Source organism: Sinohyriopsis cumingii, chromosome 11 (genome assembly GCF_028554795.1).
Source record: "Sinohyriopsis cumingii isolate HCF-2022 chromosome 11, ASM2855479v2, whole genome shotgun sequence".
Classification (NCBI taxonomy): Eukaryota; Metazoa; Mollusca; class Bivalvia; order Unionida; family Unionidae; genus Sinohyriopsis; species Sinohyriopsis cumingii.
The window spans coordinates 54,172,157-54,196,030 of NC_142971.1; the positions used below are offsets into that span (position 1 = coordinate 54,172,157).

Below are 23,874 nucleotides of genomic sequence, written 5' to 3' on the forward strand. Positions count from 1 at the left end.
ATGAATGTCAAAGGTACAAAACACTCCAGTTAATAAAATACAAGGCTGATTGCCCTGTTTGTTAAAGGTACAAAACACCCAAGTGGATAATATACAAGGCTTATTGCCCATGTTTGTCAAAGGTACAATAGAAACTACTGATAAGCATAAAAATAAGTAATTTGAGAGCCAGTTTTTGACTCAAATAATAAAATACCATGCATGGTAATGTTAAAGGTGATCAGTGATGAGTAAATTTTTTTAAAATGGAATAATTTTACATAGTTAAAGGTCCTAGCAATCCAAGAATACCAATAACCAGTAGGTTGCTGTGATTTTTCGTCCACCAGACATAGTGGCATTGTACTATCACTTGCAAATTGAATTTGATCACCAGCATTTGGAAAGCTTGGAGGAGATTTAGGTCTTTGTCAGTTGACTGTAGGTAGTATTTCCTCAAAAGTTGATCTAATTCTTATAGAGGTAACTGTCAAAATAACAAGCTAGATTTTCTATGATGTTCTGTAGTCTAGAATGAAGGTAACTATGCTTGTAACTTGTTAGTGTAGATTATTTCTGCTCTGTTATCATTTTTTGTTGATAGATTGGAATTTTCTAACAGTAAACATGTGAGTCTGATTATGTAAATTACAATCATTTGCCAAGGTGGCATATACTTCACATTGACTTCATATTGTTTATTTTCTATACTGATAGTGTGATTATTTAAATTCTTTATATTTTCTTATTCAATAAGAGACAGAAGTTACAATTATATTATCTAACATCTTGTCTCACCCAGAATTCATAGTGTTATGGTATAATGGAGGATGTTACAATCAATGGACACAGCATTTCAAGTTATCATGCAATGCAATGGAGGATGTTACATTCAATGGACACATCATTTCAGGTTGGGATGCAATGGAGGATGTTACAATCAATGGACACATCATTTCAGGTTGGGATGCAATGGAGGATGTTACAATCAATGGACACATCATTTCAGGTTGGGATGCAATGGGGATGTTACAATCAATGGACACATCATTTCAGGTTGGGATGCAATGGAGGATGTTACAATCAATGGACACATCATTTCAGGTTATGATACAATGGAGGATGTTACAATCAATGGACACATCATTTCAGGTTATGATGCAGTGGAGTATGTTACAATCAATGGACACATCGTTTCAGGTTGGGATGCAATGGAGTATGTTACAATCAATGGACACATCATTTCAGGTTATGATGCAATGGAGGATGTTACAATCAATGGACACATCATTTCAGGTTATGATGTAATGGAGCATGTTACAATCAATGGACACATCATTTCAGGTTATGATGCAATGGAGTATGTTACAATCAATGGACACATCATTTCAGGTTGGGATGCAATGGAGGATGTTACAATCAATGGACACATCATTTCAGGTTGGGATGCAATGGGGATGTTACAATCAATGGACACATCATTTCAGGTTGGGATGCAATGGAGGATGTTACAATCAATGGACACATCATTTCAGGTTATGATACAATGGAGGATGTTACAATCAATGGACACATCATTTCAGGTTATGATGCAATGGAGTATGTTACAATCAATGGACACATCATTTCAGGTTGGGATGCAATGGAGTATGTTACAATCAATGGACACATCATTTCAGATTATGATGCAATGGAGGAATTTACAATCAATGGACACATCATTTCAGGTTATGATGCAATGGAGTATGTTACAATCAATGGACACATCATTTCAGGTTATGATGCAATGGAGGATGTTACAATCAATGGACACATCATTTCAGGTTATGATGCAATGGAGGATGTTACAATCAATGGACACATCATTTCAGGTTATGATGCAATGGAGGATGTTACAATCAATGGACACATCATTTCAGGTTATGATGCAATGGAGTATGTTGCAATCAATAGACACATCATTTCAAGTTATGATGCAATGCAATGGAGAATGTTACATTCAATGGACACATCATTTCAGGTTGGGATGCAATGGAGTATGTTACAATCAATGGACACATCATTTCAGGTTATGATGCAATGGAGGATGTTACAATCAATGGACACATCATTTCAGGTTATGATGCAATGGAGGATGTTACAATCAATGGACACATCATTTCAGGTTATGATGCAATGGAGGATGTTACAATCAATGGACACATCATTTCAGGTTATGATGCAATGGAGTATGTTGCAATCAATAGACACATCATTTCAAGTTATGATGCAATGGAGGATGTTACAATCAATGGACACATCATTTCAGGCTGTGCAGTATACATTGATTGTACATCAGGGAACATTTCTAAGAATAATGGAAAAAAACGCATTGGTCCCATTTTTTATGCAATTAATGGGAAACAGATTTGTACAGTATAACAGTTTCTGCTGCCTTAAACAGAAATTAGGTTGAGACATTACTAAAGATCTAAAATTGAGTAGAATTTTTTAAAAGTAGCAGTTTGAAACAAAGTTTACCCAAAATGATTGGATTTATGACCAAAACCATATTTTTGAGGAACTATAGGGAGAGGCCCCTGTAAAATCAATAATATCATTTCTAAATTGTAGTGCAGCAGCTGTGGGTTTGTCACATACACTAGCAGTGGCATTGTTTTTCATTTATCATTTACACTATCAGTGGTATTGTTTTTCATTTATCTTTTACACTAGTAGTGGTATTGTTTTTCAGTTATCACTTACACTAGCAGTGGCATTGGTTTTCATTTATCACTTACACTAGCAGTGGCATTGTTTTTCAGTTATCACTTACACTAGCAGTGGTATTGTTTTTCATTTATCACTTACACTAGCAGTGGTATTGTTTTTCATTTATCACTTACACTAGCAGTGGCATTGTTTTTTATTTATCACTTACACTAGCAGTGGCATTGTTTTTCATTTATCACTTACACTAGCAGTGGTATTGTTTTTCAGTTATCACTCACACTAGCAGTGGCATTGTTTTTCATTTATCACATAATAATAATAATAATAATAATGCTTTATCTATAGAGGGTGACTCATTAGTGAACAACTATTCTCCCTTGAGGCCCTCTTAAGGAGAGCATAACAATGCACATCATCTGAAGATAGCAATAATTACTGTTTATTTTAACATGTTTAGTATACACTAGCAGTGGCATTGTTCATCATTTATCACATACACTAGCAGTGGTGTTGTTCTTCATTTGTCACTTTCACTAGCAGTGGCATTGTTTTTCATTTATTACTTACACTAGCAGTGGTATTGTTCATCATTTATCACTTATAATAGCAGTGGTATTGTTCTTCATTTGTCACTTACACTAGCAGTGTCATTATTCTTCATTTATCACTTACACTAGCAGTGGTATTGTTCATCATTTATCACTTACACTAGCAGTGGCATTATTCTTCCTTTATCACTTACACTGGCAGTGGCATTATTCTTCCTTTATCACTTACACTAGCAGTGGCATTATTCTTCCTTTATCACTTACACTCGCAGTGTCATTATTCTTCATTTATCACTTTCACTAGCAGTGGTATTGTTCATCATTTATCACTTACACTAGCAGTGGCATTATTCTTCCTTTATCACTTACACTGGCAGTGGCATTATTCTTCCTTTATCACTTACACTAGCAGTGGCATTATTCTTCCTTTATCACTTACACTGGCAGTGGCATTATTCTTCCTTTATCACTTACACTAGCAGTGGCATTATTCTTCCTTTATCACTTACACTGGCAGTGGCATTATTCTTCCTTTATCACTTACACTGGCAGTGGCATTATTCTTCCTTTATCACTTACACTAGCAGTGGTATTGTTCATCATTTATCACTTACACTATCAGTGGCATTATTCTTCCTTTATCACTTACACTGGCAGTGGCATTATTCTTCCTTTATCACTTACACTAGCAGTGGCATTATTCTTCATTTATCACTTACACTAGCAGTGGCATTATTCTTCATTTATCACTTACACTAGCAGTGGTATTGTTCATCATTTATCACTTACACTATCAGTGGCATTATTCTTCCTTTATCACTTACACTGGCAGTGGCATTATTCTTCATTTATCACTTACACTAGCAGTGGCATTATTCTTCATTTATCACTTACACTAGCAGTGGTATTGTTCATCATTTATCACTTACACTATCAGTGGCATTATTCTTCATTTATCACTTACACTAGCAGTGGCATTATTCTTCATTTATCACTTACACTAGCAGTGGTATTGTTCATCATTTATCACTTACACTATCAGTGGCATTATTCTTCCTTTATCACTTACACTGGCAGTGGCATTATTCTTCCTTTATCACTTACACTGGCAGTGGCATTATTCTTCCTTTATCACTTACACTATCAGTGGCATTATTCTTCCTTTATCACTTACACTAGCAGTGGTATTGTTCATCATTTATCACTTACACTATCAGTGGCATTATTCTTCCTTTATCACTTACACTGGCAGTGGCATTATTCTTCATTTATCACTTACACTAGCAGTGGCATTATTCTTCATTTATCACTTACACTAGCAGTGGCATTTTTCTTCACTTATCACTGCTACCTTATACTGTATGCAACATACAAGTGGAAATGAAACAACACTGGGTTTTTGTGCACATTATTTCATTTCATTCCATTGTTGTATACAACAGCCACCAAATACAGATTAAAAATAAAATGTTTTCTTTTTTGTTACTTTCTTTGCCTGAATTATAGTACATTAAGCATTACTTGTAAGACTTCGTATATTTTATCACCAGATCTATCTAAAATGGCTGCAGCAGAGTTGGAGTTACTGTTGTTGTGCAGACTGGAGCAAGCAACAATAGCCCGCCTCAAGCACCATGCCCCCATGGCTGCTAGGATTGTCCTGTCAACACTCAAACTTTTCAGAAACTCCAGTCTCTTCAAAAAGAAGAAAGAGGCACCCCCACCTCCCAGGTAAGGATCAAACATCCATACACATGGTTCTTTTACTGTTTGATATATTCTTTAAGTAATCCAAAAATAGGTAAGTTTGAACTAAAAGGGATATTTACACTGTAACGTGTTTCATATCAATATGTTTATAGAAGATGTGTAAATATGTAAGAAATTCTTGTGCATGAAAAATTAATTTTACAGCTGTGAAACCAGACAGTATTTACTAGTGTAAAACTTAATGTAATTCATTAAAAACACATCTCATTCCTTAATCATTTTACCAGAAACATTACATGTTTATTAAAGTGAAATTATTTGCATTTTTCCTGGAATGTTTTAAATTACATATGCCTTTTTTTTCCATAAATGTATTTATGTATGTACATATGTACCTAATGTGTCACCATGTATGTATGTATGTATGTATGTATGTATGTATGAGAAAGAGAGGTCCAGAAAATGTGTGACCTGTCGGAGACATAAGCCAATCCAGCCCACCAACCCCCACCCACCTTTATGTCACATTCACTCATTAACTCTGCATTTCACGTTTACATGTCCCAAAATTGAACCCTACTTCTGAGCTCTGAACTGTCAACATCATCCAATTTCTATCCTTCTACACATGTATGAATGAAACAGCCAATCAAAAACAAAGTCTTTTATACACCTAGGCATCAGGTTAAACAAAATTCTTTTGGAAGCAGACTTTTTTGGATGCATTCAGAAGTAACCCCAAAAATGAATTTCCTACCCCAATTTCAGGTGAAATAAAAAGAATCTCATGGGGTTAATTAGGTAGTGAGTGAATTTTGATGGCATCACGAAATTTGAATATTCCTTGAATATTTGATTATTTATTGCACAGAAACTACAAAAATAGCCATTCCTTTACAATTTCTAAGAAATTTTTTCAAAATCATTTAACTATGTATGTCACGTTTATGTGTGAGGTTGTACCCTACTTATGAGTTCTGTATTTTTTCAGACTATCACTGTTATTTATGATGTACCAAAGTTAGTGTTATTATGGAAAAGTAGACAGATGTAGTTCTACAATGATACTAAATAATGTAGACTTAATACTTGCTTTGCAAAATACAGCTGGGAAAAATCTCATTTTTGAGACTATATTTTTTTAGGCTAAAACATTACTGGTTTTGGAACCAGAATTTGCGTCTGGATTTTAGAGTTTTTGAGCCTGGCATCTAAAGCAGACCAGTATGAACTGCACACAGACAGGTGAACCTTTGCAAAAGTAGGATAAGTTTGAGATGTAGTGTACAAAGTGGCCAGAATATGAAAATCATGGATCCAATATTCCCTTTCAAAGATCCAATCTTTACCCTAGAAACACTTGCATGAGCAAAAAAGCTAACCAAAAACATCATTTACAGACCTAGGCATCTGACTAAACTCTCTTGTGTATTTGGATGCATTCAGAAGTAATTCCCAAAATGCATTTCCTATCCTCCATTTACAGTCACCAATTAAAAGAATCTCCACAGGTTCATTAGTTAACTAAGATAAATTAGTCTTTTATCCAAGTGTCCAAGTCAGCATAAAGCTATGGAATTGCCACTATAAAATTTCTCCTTTTGTTTACTTAATTTGCACACCTCAGCTTCAATCTCTTAGATTTACATGTGCACTTAGATGTATTTGTGTTAGATGTAAATGTGCCATACTGGATTCTGTACTGCTATTAAAATGGTACATCATGTTGTGATGCTAGCTAATCACATACTTTAGAACATGGTCATATATGTTTGAGGAATGAAAGGGTTTTAGCCTTTGGAAACAAACACTTAGACACTCCCAGGTTATGTGCTTTAAGTATAAAGTTTTGGTCATCATTGGAGATTACAATCTAAAATGGGATTTTTGAAAATTATTTAACTGTTTATCCTTCTTTTCCCATGAAATTGAATCATCTACTACCAAATTTAGTTGAATCGTGGAACTATTGCATCTCTTGTTAGATGTCACAGCCCTAAGGCAGTTAAAACCTGTTGGTATTTATTGCTATAGCAAATCCAGAAAAGTAAAATGGTAATTCTGTTTGATGCTTGACAGTATTTTAATTTGAAATTAAACAATTAACAAAAATCTGTTTGGTGATTTGCTTGTTTCATTGTTTTTACTTTTCATTTGTTCTCAACATCATTACTTGTATTTGAAAGAAAGCTGCAAAGTTCTTTCCTGTTATAGTAATACTGGCAGTGTAAAATGAAAATTCTGTTTGATGCTTTACAGTATGTATAGTGGTATAGATGGGATCACTTGGGTGTGTCAGTGTATACCATTATCTTTCTTTGGTGGATTTTGCACTTGAAAAGTTAAATACACAAAAAATTAACATTCAAGTTCATAACTATGACTATCTGACAGGAATATATTGCAGTCAGTTGTAATATTGTTACCATCACACATGTCCAGTATGCAAGTGTTTCTTGAGAGGTTTGTGGTCTACATGCTTTCCATCAGACCTTATTTAGAGAAATCTGATGAAATTTAGTGATAGTACTCACCTCTGATAATAGTTAAGTATTGTGAAACTTTTCGTTCTTACTTATAAGCTAATTCTAATTTTACAGGATGGTGGAGAGGTAATTTGATTTTACAAATGTTTATATATTATTATAATTTATTTTTATGTAGAAACTGCACTATCTTAACTTGCTGCAATCTCAGTCAAAGAAATGCCATCAAGACTTTCAGCTTTAGAGCTATATTGCTGACTCAGTCAAAAAAATGCCATCAAGACTTTCAACTTTAGAGCTATATTGCTGACTCAGTCAAAGAAATGCCATCAAGACTTTCAGCTTTAGAGCTATATTGATGACATGTGATGATAAGTAAATTTCAGTTATTTGTGGTCACTATCCAAAAAAGGCACCAATAATCTTACAATTTTATTTTATATACCACGTATACCTTTGTATAGTGTATACTGTAGATAACTGTGTACAGTGTAGTGTATACTGTAGATACCTGTATACCATGGATATATGTGTACAGTGTATAGCATAGATACCTGTGTACAGTGTATACCATGTGTACATATGTATAGTGAATACTGTAGATACCTGTATACCATGGATATCTGTGTACAGTGTATACCATGGATACCTGTGTACGGTGTATACCATGTGTGCATATGTATAGTGTATACTGTAGATACCTGTGTACAGTGTATACCATGTGTACATATGTATAGTGTATACTGTAGATACCTGTGTACAGTGTAGTGTATACTGTAGATACCTGTATACCATGGATATCTGTGTACAGTGTATACCATGGATACATGTGTACAGTGTATACCATGTGTGCATATGTATAGTGTATACTGTAGATACCTGTGTACAGTGTATACCATGGATACCTGTGTATATTGTATACCATGGATACCTGTGTACAGTGTATACCATGTGTGCATAGGTAAAGTGTATACTGTAGATACCTGTGTACAGTGTATACCATGGATACCTGTGTATATTGTATACCATGGATACCTGTGTACAGTGTATACCATGTGTACATATGTATAGTGTATACTGTAGATACATGTGTACAGTGTATACCATGTGTACAGCTGTATATTGTATACCATGTATACTTGTATATATTGAGGGCCTCAAAGTAATTTAGTTCTTAGCTAATTGTGTTACCCTCTTTAAATAAAGTCATTATTATTATTATTATTATTGATGACTATATAGTGTATACCATGGATACCGGTGTATAGTGTATATTGTGTATACATTTGAACAGTGTATCCCATGTGTACATATGTATACCATGGATACATGTATATATTTTATAGCTTATATACCTGTGTATAGTGTATACCATGTATACCTGTGTATATTGTTTACCAAGGACACTGGTGTGTAGTGTATATCATGTATACATTTGTACAGTGTATCCCATGTGTACATATGTATATTGTGTACCATGGATACCTGTGTATATTGTATACCTTGTATACCTGTGTATAGTGTAATCCATGGATAACTGTGCATAGTGTATACCATGTATACCCATGTATAGTATATACAGTGTATAATTGTGTTTAGTGTATACCAAACTTTAAGCAGTTTAGACTTTTATCTGGTGGTAAGTGTGGTTCACAATGGAGCTTCTAAATAGCATAGACATTTTTCTGGCAGTATGTCATGTGGTTCATGGTGGGGCATGTAAACAGCTTAGATCCTTATAGACACTAGGACTCTGAGCAGAATGGACCTCTTGCCCTAGCCATGATAACACTGTCTAGTCATAAATATAGCAGAAATGGACCACTTGCCATAGCCATGATCACACTGTCTATCTTTAAAATAGCAGAATGGACCTCTTGCCATAGTCATGATAGCACTATCTAAACATTAATATAGCAAAATGTACCCTTGCCATAGCCATGTTAACACTGTCTAGTCATTAAAATAGCAGAATGGACTTCTTGCCATAGCCATGATCACACTGTCTATCTTTAAAATAGCAGAATGGACCTCTTGCCATAGTCATGATAGCACTGTCTAGTCATTAATATAGCAGAATGGACCCCTTGCCATAGCCATAATAACACTGTCTAGTCATTAAAATAGCAGAATGGACCTCTTGCCATAGCCATGATAGCACTATCTAGTAATTAATATAGCAGAATGTACCCTTGCCATAGCCATGATAACACTCTCTAGTCATTAAAATAGCAGAAAGGACTTCTTGCCATAGCCATGATCACACTATCTTTAAAATAGCAGAATGGACCTCTTGCCATAGCCATGATAGCACTGTCTAGTCATTAATATAGCAGAATGGACCCCTTGCCATAGCCATGATAACACTGTCTAGTCATTAAAATGGCAGAATGGACCTCTTGCCATAGCCATGATCACACTGTCTCTCTTTATAATAGCAGAATGGACATCTTGCCATAGCCATGATAACACTGGCTAGTCATTAACAGAGCACATGATTTAAAATTCATATGTTTTATTTTGATATTTACTATAATATGGATAAGTAAAACCTTAGACATTAACTGAACAATTTGTTGGAGGTGATTGGAACAGATAGGGATTGAGACCATTTTAATGTGTTATATAAACACAGAGTCATCTAGCACCAAACTTGAATGCTCAGACAAGCACTCAGTTTTCCAAAGCTAGAATTTTGTCAGCAGTACATCAGTATTTTCAAATGATACAGCTTGGCTGGCATTTTGTAACATGTCTTCAGAGAGCAAGACCATGACTGACTTGTAGTATGGCATACATACTATGCAAGACAGTTGTCCCTAATCATTTTAGTAAAGAATAATTACTTAAATGAAGTTCCAGTGATTTGTGATTAGAACGTTAAAATGCCTTCATCAAGAGTAGACAAAATCAACAGTAAAAATTATACAAAATATTTTCTCTCTTTTCAAAAACCTAATGACTTTGGTAAAACATGTCAAGACAACTGTTTTGCATAGCTCTTTTGCACCATTATAATTCTGATTTATTCACAGTTCTACTTTAAGAGACATTCTTTCAGATTCTTTTGCTTTTGTTTTCTTTAATTTATTCAAGAACTGTTTCAGGAATTAATTTATTGTGCTTTATTCATGCTTTCAATGCCCTTTTTCTATTAAAATTAATAATGAATTAGTTCATGTCTTTCTGCATATTTCATACATATGTAAGTATTTCTTTTTTCATTAGATAAAACTATGATATCATATGCAGCAGCAATCCTGCTTTTATTTCTGCAAATAGCCTAAAACATTGCTCTCTTGACATAACTCAATTTATGTCTGAAGGCAAAATTATTTCCAGGGACATAAATGGATTTTTGCTGTGTGTCAATCATCACAGCTGAAGATTTAATTGAATACCTGTATTTAAAAGAATGATATTGAATACCTTTGCCAAACAGAATGATATTGAAGAAGGGTATTGTTTGAATAGTTCTATGCACATGTATGTAACCACACTTTGCATGCTGTAGATACTTATGTCATTTTATTGATATACTTTCTTCTTGGTACACTGGTAATGATAAATTTGTTAAGTTAAATATGAAGAAATGTATGATAGCTAAGGTTTTTAGAATTTCTTTAGATGATTACAATTTTTCAAATGATGTAATGTCTAATGATGTATAATGTAATAGCTGAGGTTATTAGTATTTTTTTTAGATGATTGAGATTCCAAATAAATTTATAGCTCAGATTTTTAGAATTTTGTTTCAGTGGCTGAAGTTCCAAATTAAGTAATGTATTATAACTGAGATTTTTAGAATTTTGTTGAGATGGTTGAAGTTCCAAATGAAGTAATGTGTAATACTTGAGGTTGTTTACTTTTGTTGAGATGTTTGAAGTTCCAAATGAAATAATGTGTAATACTTGAGATTATTTACTTTTGTTGAGATGGTTGAAGTTCCAAATGAAGTAATGTGTAATACTTGAGATTATTTACTTTTGTTGAGATGGTTGAAGTTCCAAATGAGATAATGTGTAACACTTGAGGTTATTTACTTTTGTTGAGATGTTTGAAGTTCCAAATAAAGTAATGTGTAATACTTGAGATTATTTACTTTTGTTGAGATGGTTGAAGTTCCAAATGAGATAATGCGTAATACTTGAGATTATTTACTCTTGTTGAGATGTTTGAAGTTCCAAATAAAGTAATGTGTAATACTTGAGGTTGTTTACTTTTGTTGAGATGTTTGAAGTTCCAAATGAAATAATGTGCAATACTTGAGATTATTTACTTTTGTTGAGATGTTTGAAGTTCCAAATGAAGTAATGTGTAATACTTGAGGTTGTTTACTTTTGTTGAGATGTTTGAAGTTCCAAATGAAGTAATGTGTAATACTTGAGATTATTTACTTTTGTTGAGACGGTTGAAGTTCCAAATGAAGTAATGTGTAATACTTGAGATTATTTACTTTTGTTGAGATGGTTGAAGTTCCAAATGAAGTAATGTGTAATACTTGAGATTATTTACTTTTGTTGAGATGTTTGAAGTTCCAAATGAAATAATATGCAATACTTGAGGTTGTTTACTTTTGTTGAGATGTTTGAAGTTCCAAATGAAATAATGTGTAATACTTGAGATTATTTACTTTTGTTGAGATGGTTGAAGTTCCAAATGAAGTAATATGTAATACTTGAGATTATTTACTTTTGTTGAGATGGTTGAAGTTCCAAATGAAGTAATGTGTAATACTTGAGATTATTTACTTTTGTTGAGATGGTTGAAGTTCCAAATGAAGTAATGTGTAATACTTGAGATTATTTACTTTTGTTGAGATGGTTAAAGTTCCAGATGAAATAATGTGTAATACTTGAGGATTTTTTAGTTTTTGTTTAGATGATTGAGGTTCCAGAGATGACTGAATAGATAAATGGTAGTGAATCTACACATGTCAGAATTATTGTATTTGGCTAATAGCAATGCCCACTATGATATATCCAGTATTGGGTTCCAATTTCACAATACAATTGTTTAACTAGTTATTATAATTTCTTTCCATGATAGACATTAACAATGAAGAAAAAAAATGGTGGATTTTATATCTATCTCACTTTTCCTTTCAATCTCTCTTCCACAAAATTTAAACGATATGCATCTGCAGATGTTAAATTAGTGAAGATTGTATGCACTTATTTTTTATCTGCACTTAATGGATAGTTCATATTTTCAGGTACAATTGTTTTTAAAGAGATTTTATAAATGAAATATTATATAAAAATTAATGCAAGGAATGATAGAAAGAAGACAGAACAAGGTAAATAGCTTTGCCATTTACCTAATTAAGAATTAAATTACTATCAAAACATCAATGTGTCTGTCTTGAACTTTCCTTTTCTTTTCCATGCATATAAGTGCTTACTTTTGCTTTAAAAGAACTAAAATGCATTGCTTATTTTTCATATATTTGCTTTTCTTTCTATATATAAGATTCTTACTAAGAATTAAAAGATTTTACAGTGTGTGTGTGTGTGTGTGTGTGTGTGATAAAGTAAGTAAAACCTCAACACCAAAATGGCTATATACTGAAGAACTTTTGAAACCAAACAAATTTTCTATGCCTATATTTTCCATAACATACTTTCCGTCTTTCTAAATATTTCAATAATAAATTCAGTAACTCAGTGAACTGGAACCCCTTCTAATGTAAAAACTGAAAGAAATGTTTGGGACCAAGTGTTACAAGTCTTTAAGATCCAAAGTAAAATAAACTCCACCACATTATACAGTAAGTGGTCTTTAAACAGAATAAGTCAATGCAAAGTAAATAAAATCCACAACATCATACAATCAGTGATCTTTTAGCACAATAAGTCAATGCAAAGTAAATAAAATCCACAGCATCTTTCAGTCAGTGGTCTTTAAGCAGAATAAGTCAATGCAAAGTAAATAAAATCCACAGCATTTTTCAGTCAGTGGTCTTTAAGCAGAATAAGTCTATGCAAAGTAAATAAAATCCACAACATCTTTCAGTCAGTGGTCTTTAAGCAGAATAAGTCAATGCAAAGTAAATAAAATCCACAGCATCTTTCAGTCAGTGGTCTTTAAGCAGAATAAGTCTATGCAAAGTAAATAAAATCCACAACATCTTTCAGTCAGTGGTCTTTAAGCAGAATAAGTCAATACAAAGTAAATAAAATCCACAACATCTTTCAGTCAGTGGTCTTTAAGCAGAATAAGTCAATGCAAAGTAAATAAAATCCACAGCATCTTTCAGTCAGTGGTCTTTAAGCAGAATAAGTCTATGCAAAGTAAATAAAATCCACAACATCTTTCAGTCAGTGGTCTTTAAGCAGAATGAGTCTATGCAAAGTTGTTGTTGTTGTAGGGTTTAACGCCATTTTTCAGCACACGATAGGCTATACATGGCAGCCAGTATTATTGGTGGAGGAAGAGCTCAGGAAAACCCCGGAAAGAACCACCGACCCACAAGAAGCTACTGGCAAGCTTTCTCACATACCCACATTAGCCGAATCCAAGACTCGAATCCACGCAGACAGAGGTACAATGGCATTTATCCGTAACGAAGAGCGCTTTAGACCACTCGGCCACTCGGGGCCCCCTCAATGCAAAGTATAAAAAATCCACAACATCATTCAGTATGTGGTCTTTAAGCAGCGTAAATCAATGCAAAGTAAATAAAATCCACAACATCCTTCAGTCAGTGGTCTTTAATCAGAATAAGGCAGTGCAAAGTTAATCAAATTCACAACATGATACACTCAGTGGTCTTTAATCAGAATAAGTCAATACAAATTTAAAAAAATCAACAACATCATTCAGTCAGTGGTCTTTAATCAGAATAAATCAATGCAAAGTAAATAAAATTCACAACATGATACACTCAGTGGTCTTTAATCAGAATAAGTCAATACAAAGTTAATAAAATCCACAACATGATACAGTCAGTGGTCTTTAATCAGAATAAGTCAATACAAAGTTAAAAAAATCAACAACATCATTCAGTCAGTGGTCTTTAAGCAGAATAAGTCAATACAAAGTTAAAAAAATCAACAACATCATTCAGTCAGTGGTCTTTAAGCAGAATAAGTCAATACAAAGTTTAAAAAATCAACAACATCTTTCAGTCAGTGGTCTTTAAGCAGAATAAATCTATGCAAAGTAAATAAAATCCACAACATGGATCAGTCGGTGATCTTTAATCAAATAAGTCAATGCAAAGTAAATAAAATCAACAGATGCAATGAAATCACATTTATCACCAATGCATATATTGTAAAGTTTGACTGATTATTGACTTGTTGTCAAAATATATTTAATGCTTGAGTGTATACTTGATCATTTCGTGTTACTGGGTGAAATTGAGAAAACAAATAAGCCATAAACCCCTTAAAACTGAAAATTTAATTTGTTCCTGAAGAACTTTTAATTTGAAATGTCATGATGTGTAGATTTATAATAAGACTACTGTTTTACTTAGGGTGATATGCCTATATTGTCTCTTTTTTATCATGTATGATAATACATCACAGCATAACAAATGATGTCATGACATCATGTAAGACCATAGTGTGGTGAGACAATATTCAGATTGTTTTTAAAAGTCATTTCACTAATCTGTTTTGATGTTTCATGAAATAAATATCACAATTGGACTGTTCTGTCATTGATTCATTTTTTTGTTTAGTTTGAATCTTATAGAAATAAAATGTAATAAGTTTCTATACGACAAGTTTCAGAAGTATCATATTTCATTTCAGACCCTCATCCTTCAAGGGAAGTGGAAAAAGTCACAACAGTCATCAGCCAACAGTCAAACTAGTCTTACCAGATGAAAATCGTTATCAGTATCAAAACTTTCAGAGTCGGTCACGGCTAGATGCCCGACTATGGTTAGATTGTCGCCTTGCACTAGTGAAGAGTCTAATGATGGAAACACGAGGAATGGGAGAGGTTAAAGGTAAGTTAGACTAGTTATTGGTTTTACACAAGGAATGGGAGAGCTTAAAGGTAAGTTAGACTAGTTATTGGTTTTACACAAGGAATGGGAGAGGTTAAAGGTAAGTTAGACTAGTTATTGGTTTTACATGAGGAATGGGAGAGGTTAAAGGTAAGTCAGACTAGTTATTGGTTTTACACAAGGAATGGGAGAGCTTAAAGGTAAGTCAGACTAGTTATTGGTTTTACATGAGGAATGGGAGAGGTTAAAGGTAAGTTAGACTAGTTATTGGTTTTACATGAGGAATGGGAGAGCTTAAAGGTAAGTTAGGCTAGTTATTGGTTTTACACAAGGATTGGGAGAGCTTAAAGGTAAGTCAGACTAGTTATTGGTTTTACACAAGGAATGGGAGAGCTTAAAGATAAGTCAGACTAGTTATTGGTTTTACATAAGGAATGGGAGAGCTTAAAGGTAAGTTAGACTAGTTATTGGTTTTACACAAGGAATGGGAGAGCTTAAAGGTAAGTCAGACTAGTTATTGGTTTTACACAAGGAATGGGAGAGCTTAAAGGTAAGTCAGACTAGTTATTGGTTTTACACAAGGAATGGGAGAGGTTAAAGGTAAGTTAGACTAGTTATTGGTTTTACATGAGGAATGGGAGAGCTTAAAGGTAAGTTAGGCTAGTTATTGGTTTTACACAAGGATTGGGAGAGCTTAAAGGTAAGTCAGACTAGTTATTGGTTTTACACAAGGAATGGGAGAGCTTAAAGATAAGTCAGACTAGTTATTGGTTTTACACAAGGAATGGGAGAGCTTAAAGGTAAGTCAGACTAGTTATTGGTTTTACATAAGGAATGGGTGAGCTTAAAGGTAAGTTAGACTAGTTATTTTTTGCTTGCACAGAATAGTTAGTGCAAGATTGCACAGACTTTTGTTTATTTTGGTATGAGCAGGAGATTTGTTTTAGAATATAACTCATAGTACATGCATGTAATGATAATAAGTAATTTAGTTATTATTTGGAATGGCTGAGAGACATTTTTGATTCACAATATTTATTCAGTATCATTCATGAAAGCATTTTATGAATAAGAAACAAGAGATGTATTGAAGCATGTAGCTGTAAAATGTAAACCAAGCATCTTAAACTTTAGTCAGTTTGTATTTTTCAAGTGAAAGGATATTTAATCAGAATGAGTCAGTGCTGTATAGCATACATATCATTTTTTATTAGATTATGAGAATAGGTTTCTGAACCAATAATGGCAAGAATGTCAGAATTTTGTGTGAAGTTTTTGAAAATCATAAATTATTCTGTAGTACTATGCACTGTTGATTCATCTGTGCAGTTTACTATCTACTGAAGTTTTAAAGCCCTTACAGTGACCATTGTAAAGAGACAAAGAATTTGATAAATATTTCTTCAGGAAGTAACAACAAGGTGCTCCAAGAGCTTGCAGACTGCCGTCAGTACTGTGCAGAGGGTCTGGGTGAGGCAGAGGCATGTGGGCATGTTGAGATGCAGGCAGAATTCCTGTTCCAAGGAGCATGTCTAAATATTATTGAGGGGAAGAACCTGCAGCACACGGTCTCCTTATTACAGGTCAGTACCTCGGAAATGTAAGTTAGGCATGTTATAGGATTTATTGAAATGAGTATATACTAGCAAACAAGGAATATTCCATGGAAAATATTCTACAAAACAGATTGTGTAAATTTTATATTTCATATAAAATAGGGATTTTGACTTGTTGTTAACCACAAGAATAAATATATAGAAAGTTGTGAATAGGTTAGAAGAAAAGGGTATGCTTCATTCATATTTTTTATTGTTTTATTTTGTGCATTGATATTTGTTAGTAATTTCATTTAATGTTGGCCTGGTGTGATAAAATTACAAAATATAAATGAGATTTTATACATGTTAAAATAGTCTTCCAAGACAAAGTCACAGTTTTTGTCACACATGCCTGTATGAACCTATCTGCTAATAGTTATAAAAGAAAGTGAACATTATCAACAAGTTTTTAAAAGTATTCAGTTTTCAATGGTTTTCAGTCATAATCAGCAGAGTTGTAAGCCTTTCTTAGTGCAGAATATCATGCAGTTAATGACAACTAATCACTAAATTTCAGAATGATCATCATGGTTTTGACTCACAAATCATTTTTTATTCATTCAGGATGCCATCAAACTTCTGCTGAAAGTGCCAAAGCTATCCATTCCAGGGGAGCAGATGCTCGCCTCAGCCATAATCCTGTGTACGGACTTGGAAGCTGTACGGCAAGAGGAGGACACGATGATCTTCACAGAGAGAACCATTGACCAATACCTGCAGGCTCAAACCATTATACTCAAGCAGGTGGGTAGGCTAAGTAGGTCAGTAGATTTTTACCTAGAGAACAATGGATCACTACCTGCTTGATCTAGCCTTATTACCTAAACTGGCAAGCAAAATATTCAGTAAATGTGGCTGTATTCCTACTAATGACTCACAAGTTCAGAGGTTATTATGTTTTGATCTTAAAAGTTATGTTTAGCTCACTGTTAAAATGTTAAACAGTGGTACAACGTTTAAATGATAAATAACACAAAGTCAGTCACTTTTGTCCCATTTCACCTTCCTCATTGTTATGTATTTTTATTTATTTATTGATTTATTTATTACTTTGAGATATTCTAAAGTGAGCCCTCATTTGGTGAGTTGAAAGTTTAGGACTCACTTTACTATACATTTAAATAATGGTGTCTATTCCTTGCAGAATATATGCTTTTTTTGAAGAAAGATGTGTTGCATTTTACGTTTGACTTTTGTTGGAAATGTTGTAATACTGAAATTGTGTTTTATTTGTGTAAACTTATTCTTTGATAACACTGGTTGGGTACCAGCATGGGTATCAATAATCTGTGAACAAAAATTTACCAAACTTAACCAAGTTACCTCCTATTTACCATATAAGAATGTTAAATAACTACCATGCAGCATACTCTGTTTTGTAGAAAGCCCAGTAAATGAATTTGAAAGCAGAACTATAATTCTATTTGCTGTTTGAGTTGTGAGTAGTTTACAACTATTACAGAACCAGGTTTGTTATCTTGGATTGGTACAAATGTTGGCATAGCTAATATTATATTGATTTTTGGCTGTGAAGATCAACAGCATACTGGGCAAGCTGGCAACCAACAATGCCAGCAATGCATGAGTCAACATTTATTTTATCCTAACAACAATATTTAGAGCAGTCAACAAAAATATTTGACCCCGGAGAAATAAGGTCAATCACAGATAACTTGACCCTGGGAAAATTGTGGACAAGTTCAAATAAGAAACTTTAATTTTTACAATGACGTGGTCCTCCTAAGGAAGAGAGCAATAGCTCATTACATCATAAAAAACCTGTCTGTTCACTCTCTTGCTCACTTAGTCACTAACTCACTCTCTTAGGGACAGGGAGTAAGACAAGCAAACTAGAAATTAATTTTTCATTGAGATCTGATGAAACATTAGCTGTAGAGTTTGATCTTTATCTCATATGGTGATTATACTTAACATACATGGTGGCTATAATTGATGAGAACCCCCAGAGAAATGTATTGAAAAATACTTGATTTAATCTGTGGGTGGCTACCCAGACCTTGAAAGTTTTGTTTGGGCACCATATTCGCATTGATAATTTATCCATTGAAATGATAATCTCACTTGGATAAAAATGACATACCTTTCTTGATATTTCTTAAGGGATACTTGATAGTCTTGATTCTTTCAGATGCAGAATCTAGGGGAGACAATTGAGCATTATTATCCAGAGGATCTCAAACTACCATTCTCTGCCCCTGTCAGTCCCATGAAGAATATCTACCTGCCTCACTGCCAGCGTCTGGCACAAATCAAGCTGAGAGTTGGTCATGCTATGTCCAGAAGTGCTGCCAAGTACATCCGAACAGGGTAATTTGTCAACTATTATGAAAACAGTTACCTTGAAACAGGGTAATTTGTCAACTATTATGAAAACAGTTACCTTGAAACAGGGTAATTTGTCAAATATTTATGAAAATAGTTACCTTGGAACATGTAATTTGTCAAATACTGTTTTATGAAAACAGTTACCTTGGAACACGGTAATTTGTCAAATATTATGAAAACTGTTACCATGGAACATGGTAATTTGTAAAATATTATGAAAACTGTTACCATGGAACATGGTAATTTGTAAAATATTATGAAAACACTTACCATGGAACAGGGTAATTTGTCAAGTATTATGAAGACAGCATAGTTTACATGGCTGAATATAAAACTGAACATTGGCATCATAAATGTAGGGATTCATAAAGAGGAAAACAAAATATACACGTTCCCACAATAACTTGTGCAGTGGGGTCCAATAACATATACCACAGCATAAATGAAGGCATGAGTTACCAATTAAGGTTTTTAAGAAACTAAGAAAGGGATAATAAATAAATAAATAAATAAATAAATAATAAAGTATAAATGACTGATTCGTGTTAGATACTTTAATTATGTTACTTACATAATAGTATTTAAAACTGTTTGATTGGCCAACTGACATATATTGACTTGACTCATAAATATGACTGCTGGCTTTTGTGCGGGTCAGCTCTGCATGTATTTTAACTTTAATTATTCTACTCCCTTTAGTTGAATTGATACAGAAGACATCATTAAAATGATAACATAAAGCTAATCTTCTCTTCATTTTCTTTGAATTGATACAATGCAACAAAAACTGCAAAAGTCAGAGATCTAAACTCTGTCTGCACTTATTTAGGTTTTCAAGAATACAAGAGGGCATTTCTGATGATTTGAATGAGATCAGATTGAAAGATAAATCTGTCACACAAATTTCACATGACAGAACTTATTTGATATTTAGTTGATAAAGTGTTGCCACCATTAGGCATTATTGACATTTTAATTGATCAATAAATTATCATACTATTATTTACAGTGTATTATATAGAAAAATGTGACAAATATATGAGTACAGGCTGCTTTAGATTTTATAATTCTTTTCCATGCTTCTTATTTTATCTCTCAATGTTGAATGCTGAATTTAGAATATTTATATGTCCACCCCCACTCCACCTCCATCAGAGGACCATATTTACTGGACAGGAATAAAACCACAATCAAAACTGATATATGGAACATCGACATATCACTTGTTTTATTTTGAAAACAGCAGTTAGTGTCTGTAATTTGAATCAACCAAGTCAATGATGTCTTCTTTTCAGATCACTCATGATAAAACACTTGCATGTGGAGAGTTAACTTTTTCATGGCTATCCATGTAGTTGCTTTTGACATTTTTCTTGCTACTCATGGAGTGTGAAGGCATCCTGTTTCCTTTGCAGAAGGACTATTGGTTATTGGGTTTTCAGCTCCAAGGTTTCTAACCAAAACTAAGTCCACAAAATTATGTAGCACATGAAAAATAGTGAATTCACAGTATTTTATAAATGAAAGGAATTTGTGTGTGATAATTCATAGACCCTCAAATTATAGGCTTGTTTTATTACTTGTAAAATATTTTTAAAATAAAGTTGGATTCAAGAAAATATTATGTACAACAGTTCTTATTGTACACTATGTTACAGTATCTCTTTTATATCTTTCCTTCTTTGTGACAGATCCAACCATTTGCCAGTGACCTTATGGTCAGAAGCGCTGGGTGTATTGACAACAGCTTTGGAAATCTCTCAAGCCAGTGTCATGAGAGAGGCAGCCCTGGAGGCAGAAATTCTGCTTAATATGGGTATAGACAAGGCTTTAATGCTTCTTATCATTTTTTGTTAGGGGAAAAGAGAGACATTGCCATCATATTTCCACCATCACATTTTTGCTGGTGGCACTGTTGTAATTCCCATGAGCAGTAGAAGGTTTTGTTAAAGTTTTCACTGGCATATATTTCCTAAACCCCTTCTTGGATTTTCTTCATGCTTTACATGAATTATGGTGATGATAAATAATTCACACTGTAACACACACTTTGACCTTTGAAATCAAGGTCACATTCATATAAGTTTTGCATTAAGGTTTTGGCTAAAAATGTTTGATTTGGTTATATTTGTTAAACCCTTGATTGATTTTGCTCATATTTGGGAGAAATCATTGTGGAGCTGGCTCAGTTTCTTTTGAACAGATTCACTTGCCCCATTTGATCATGGGGTCAAGGTTGCAGTCAAACAAATATTTGTATACATCTTGCTATTAAATTTGTTTTTTGTTTATTTTCTGAAATTACCTCAATGCAATGGATTTTGTTTGTGATTGGGTTGAGTCATAATACAGCAAGGACAATTCATTTTATGACACACTCTATAATTACTTTGACCTTGTCAGAGTTGCATAGATTTGTGCCAGAGTATATTACTTTGACCTAAGTTTCACACTTGATTGACTTGTCTATTTTCATAAATTTTTAAAGCATAGAAATCTATTGCCTATTGATGGACAAATACAAGGAAAAGATTAGTAATTTTATACATTAGGTTACCTGATCAAAAAATTGCTTCCATTTACTTAGTAATTTTGAGAATTTCCATTTCGCAAAGTTTATAATTTAACATTATTCATTTGTCCTAGTTGCAAAATATTTTTTGTCCTTTCAGTAATGAAAGAAAACAACATGTGACATAAAGAATTTCGATCGGAAATTGTTTTACCAGAGAATTTTGAAAAATGGATACTTATTTTTGCATTGTGAACAGGAATATATTTTGGCCCTAAAACAGGCCAAACAAATATGTGAGTGCCAGCAGATTTGTCTGTGCATTATATGACATCATATATGGGTTTATGCTTTTCATATTTGTATATTCAAACAGGGAGATGCAATTGACTCATTTAGATTTAGGTCTTATTAGGGCATAATTTATTTGGATCAACAGGTGTCCAAATAAAGGTGCTATGATGGAATACCTATGTCTATGCACACATATACATACTGTATATATGCAAATTCAAACAACATATTGTTCTAGGGCATGATGCCTTTCATACAATTACATTGGATGGATGTGAATTTAATATTGACATTCATCACTATGTATTGGTATAGGAAGTCATGTGAGGGATACATACCATTTTTCTTGTAAGTTTTCAAACATGAAAAAATGATTATTTTTGTCCCAATTATGAAACAAGTATTAAAAAATATTATATTGAGAAGTGATCATTTGTGAAAAGATAATGACATATTGGAAGACTCAAAATCTCTGACATGATTGTAAAAATGTACATTAAAAGTACTTATATTCTAATGTATATCAGTTTTCTAATTTTACACTTTAGTTGAATGAAAAGTTGGCATTCTTCAATAATAAATTAAAACTTCAGTGTTAGAAACACTTATATATAAAAATGAATCAGATTTTATGGATTTACTATGTTGGAAAACTGGTACCAAATATTTCATGAGTTACACCATTAAGCAGCTGTTGCATTCTACATGATATCCATCTTGTATCTGTTTGTGGTAAAAAGCGTTGCTATTGATGTGTCTGGACTAATTTGAATTCTGTTAAATGTGTTAGGCATTTGAATTCTATTAAATGTGTTAGGATGTTGAACTCTTATCTGTGATTTACAGGCAAGGTTCAGAGGATGCTGGTGTATCTGGGGAAGTATCAAGCAAGAAATGCTGCAGACACATTGCTGAGGGCCATCAAAACCAGTCATGCCTCAGACCATAACTTGGGGTATGTACAAATTGGCAGGAAAGGATGTTCATTTCTAATCCATTTCTGACCTGGGTCAAGGAAAGTCCTCTTGATTTAGATTCACCCAGTAAAACATCACTATTTTCATCTATCTCTGTTTCCTTACTGGGCTGAGGGATGTAAAATAGACTTAATATGCTGCGTGTTGTAAGAAGGATGTAGAATAGACTTGAAGTACTGCATGTTGTAAGAAGGAGGTAGAATAGACTTGAAGTACTGCATGTTATAATAGGGATGTAGAATAGACTCCATGTACTGCATGTTGTAAGAAGGACATAGAATAGACTTGATGTACCCTATGCATGTTGTAAGAGGGATGTAGAATAGACTTGATGTGCTGCATGTTGTAAGAGGGATGTATAATAGACTTGGTGAACCCTATGCATGCTGCATGAGGGATGTAGAATAGACTTGTTGTGCTGCATGTTGTAAGAGGGATGTAGAATAGACTTGGTGAACCCTATGCATGTTGCATGAGGGATGTAGAATAGACTTGTTGTGCTGCATGTTGTAAGAGGGATGTAGAATAGACTTGAGGAACCCTATGCATGTTGTAAGAAGGATGTAGTATAGACTTGATTTACCATATGCATGTTGTAAGGGGGATATACACTAGACTTGATGTATGTACTATATGCATGTTGTAAGAAGGATGTTGAATAGACTTGATGTACTGCATGTTGTAAGAAGGATGTTGAATAGACTTGATGTTCTGCATGTTGTAAGAAGAATGTAGAATAGACTTGATGT

General features: G+C 33.5%; 1 protein-coding gene across 3 annotated transcripts in view; it reads left to right on the forward strand.

Annotated features, from left to right (window-relative positions):
• Positions 1–23,874, forward strand: part of LOC149788472 (cilia- and flagella-associated protein 54-like) — a 255,451-nt gene that overhangs the window by 194,690 nt on the left and 36,887 nt on the right. For all 3 annotated transcript variants that reach the window (XM_089974455.1, XM_089974456.1, XM_089974457.1), the window contains 8 exons: positions 4,790–4,970; positions 7,550–7,561; positions 15,199–15,398; positions 16,806–16,981; positions 17,561–17,740; positions 19,146–19,324; positions 21,034–21,158; positions 22,995–23,103. In XM_089974455.1, coding sequence (XP_089830581.1) covers positions 4,790–4,970; positions 7,550–7,561; positions 15,199–15,398; positions 16,806–16,981; positions 17,561–17,740; positions 19,146–19,324; positions 21,034–21,158; positions 22,995–23,103 — 1,162 coding nt within the window. The remainder of the gene's footprint in view (positions 1–4,789; positions 4,971–7,549; positions 7,562–15,198; positions 15,399–16,805; positions 16,982–17,560; positions 17,741–19,145; positions 19,325–21,033; positions 21,159–22,994; positions 23,104–23,874) is intronic.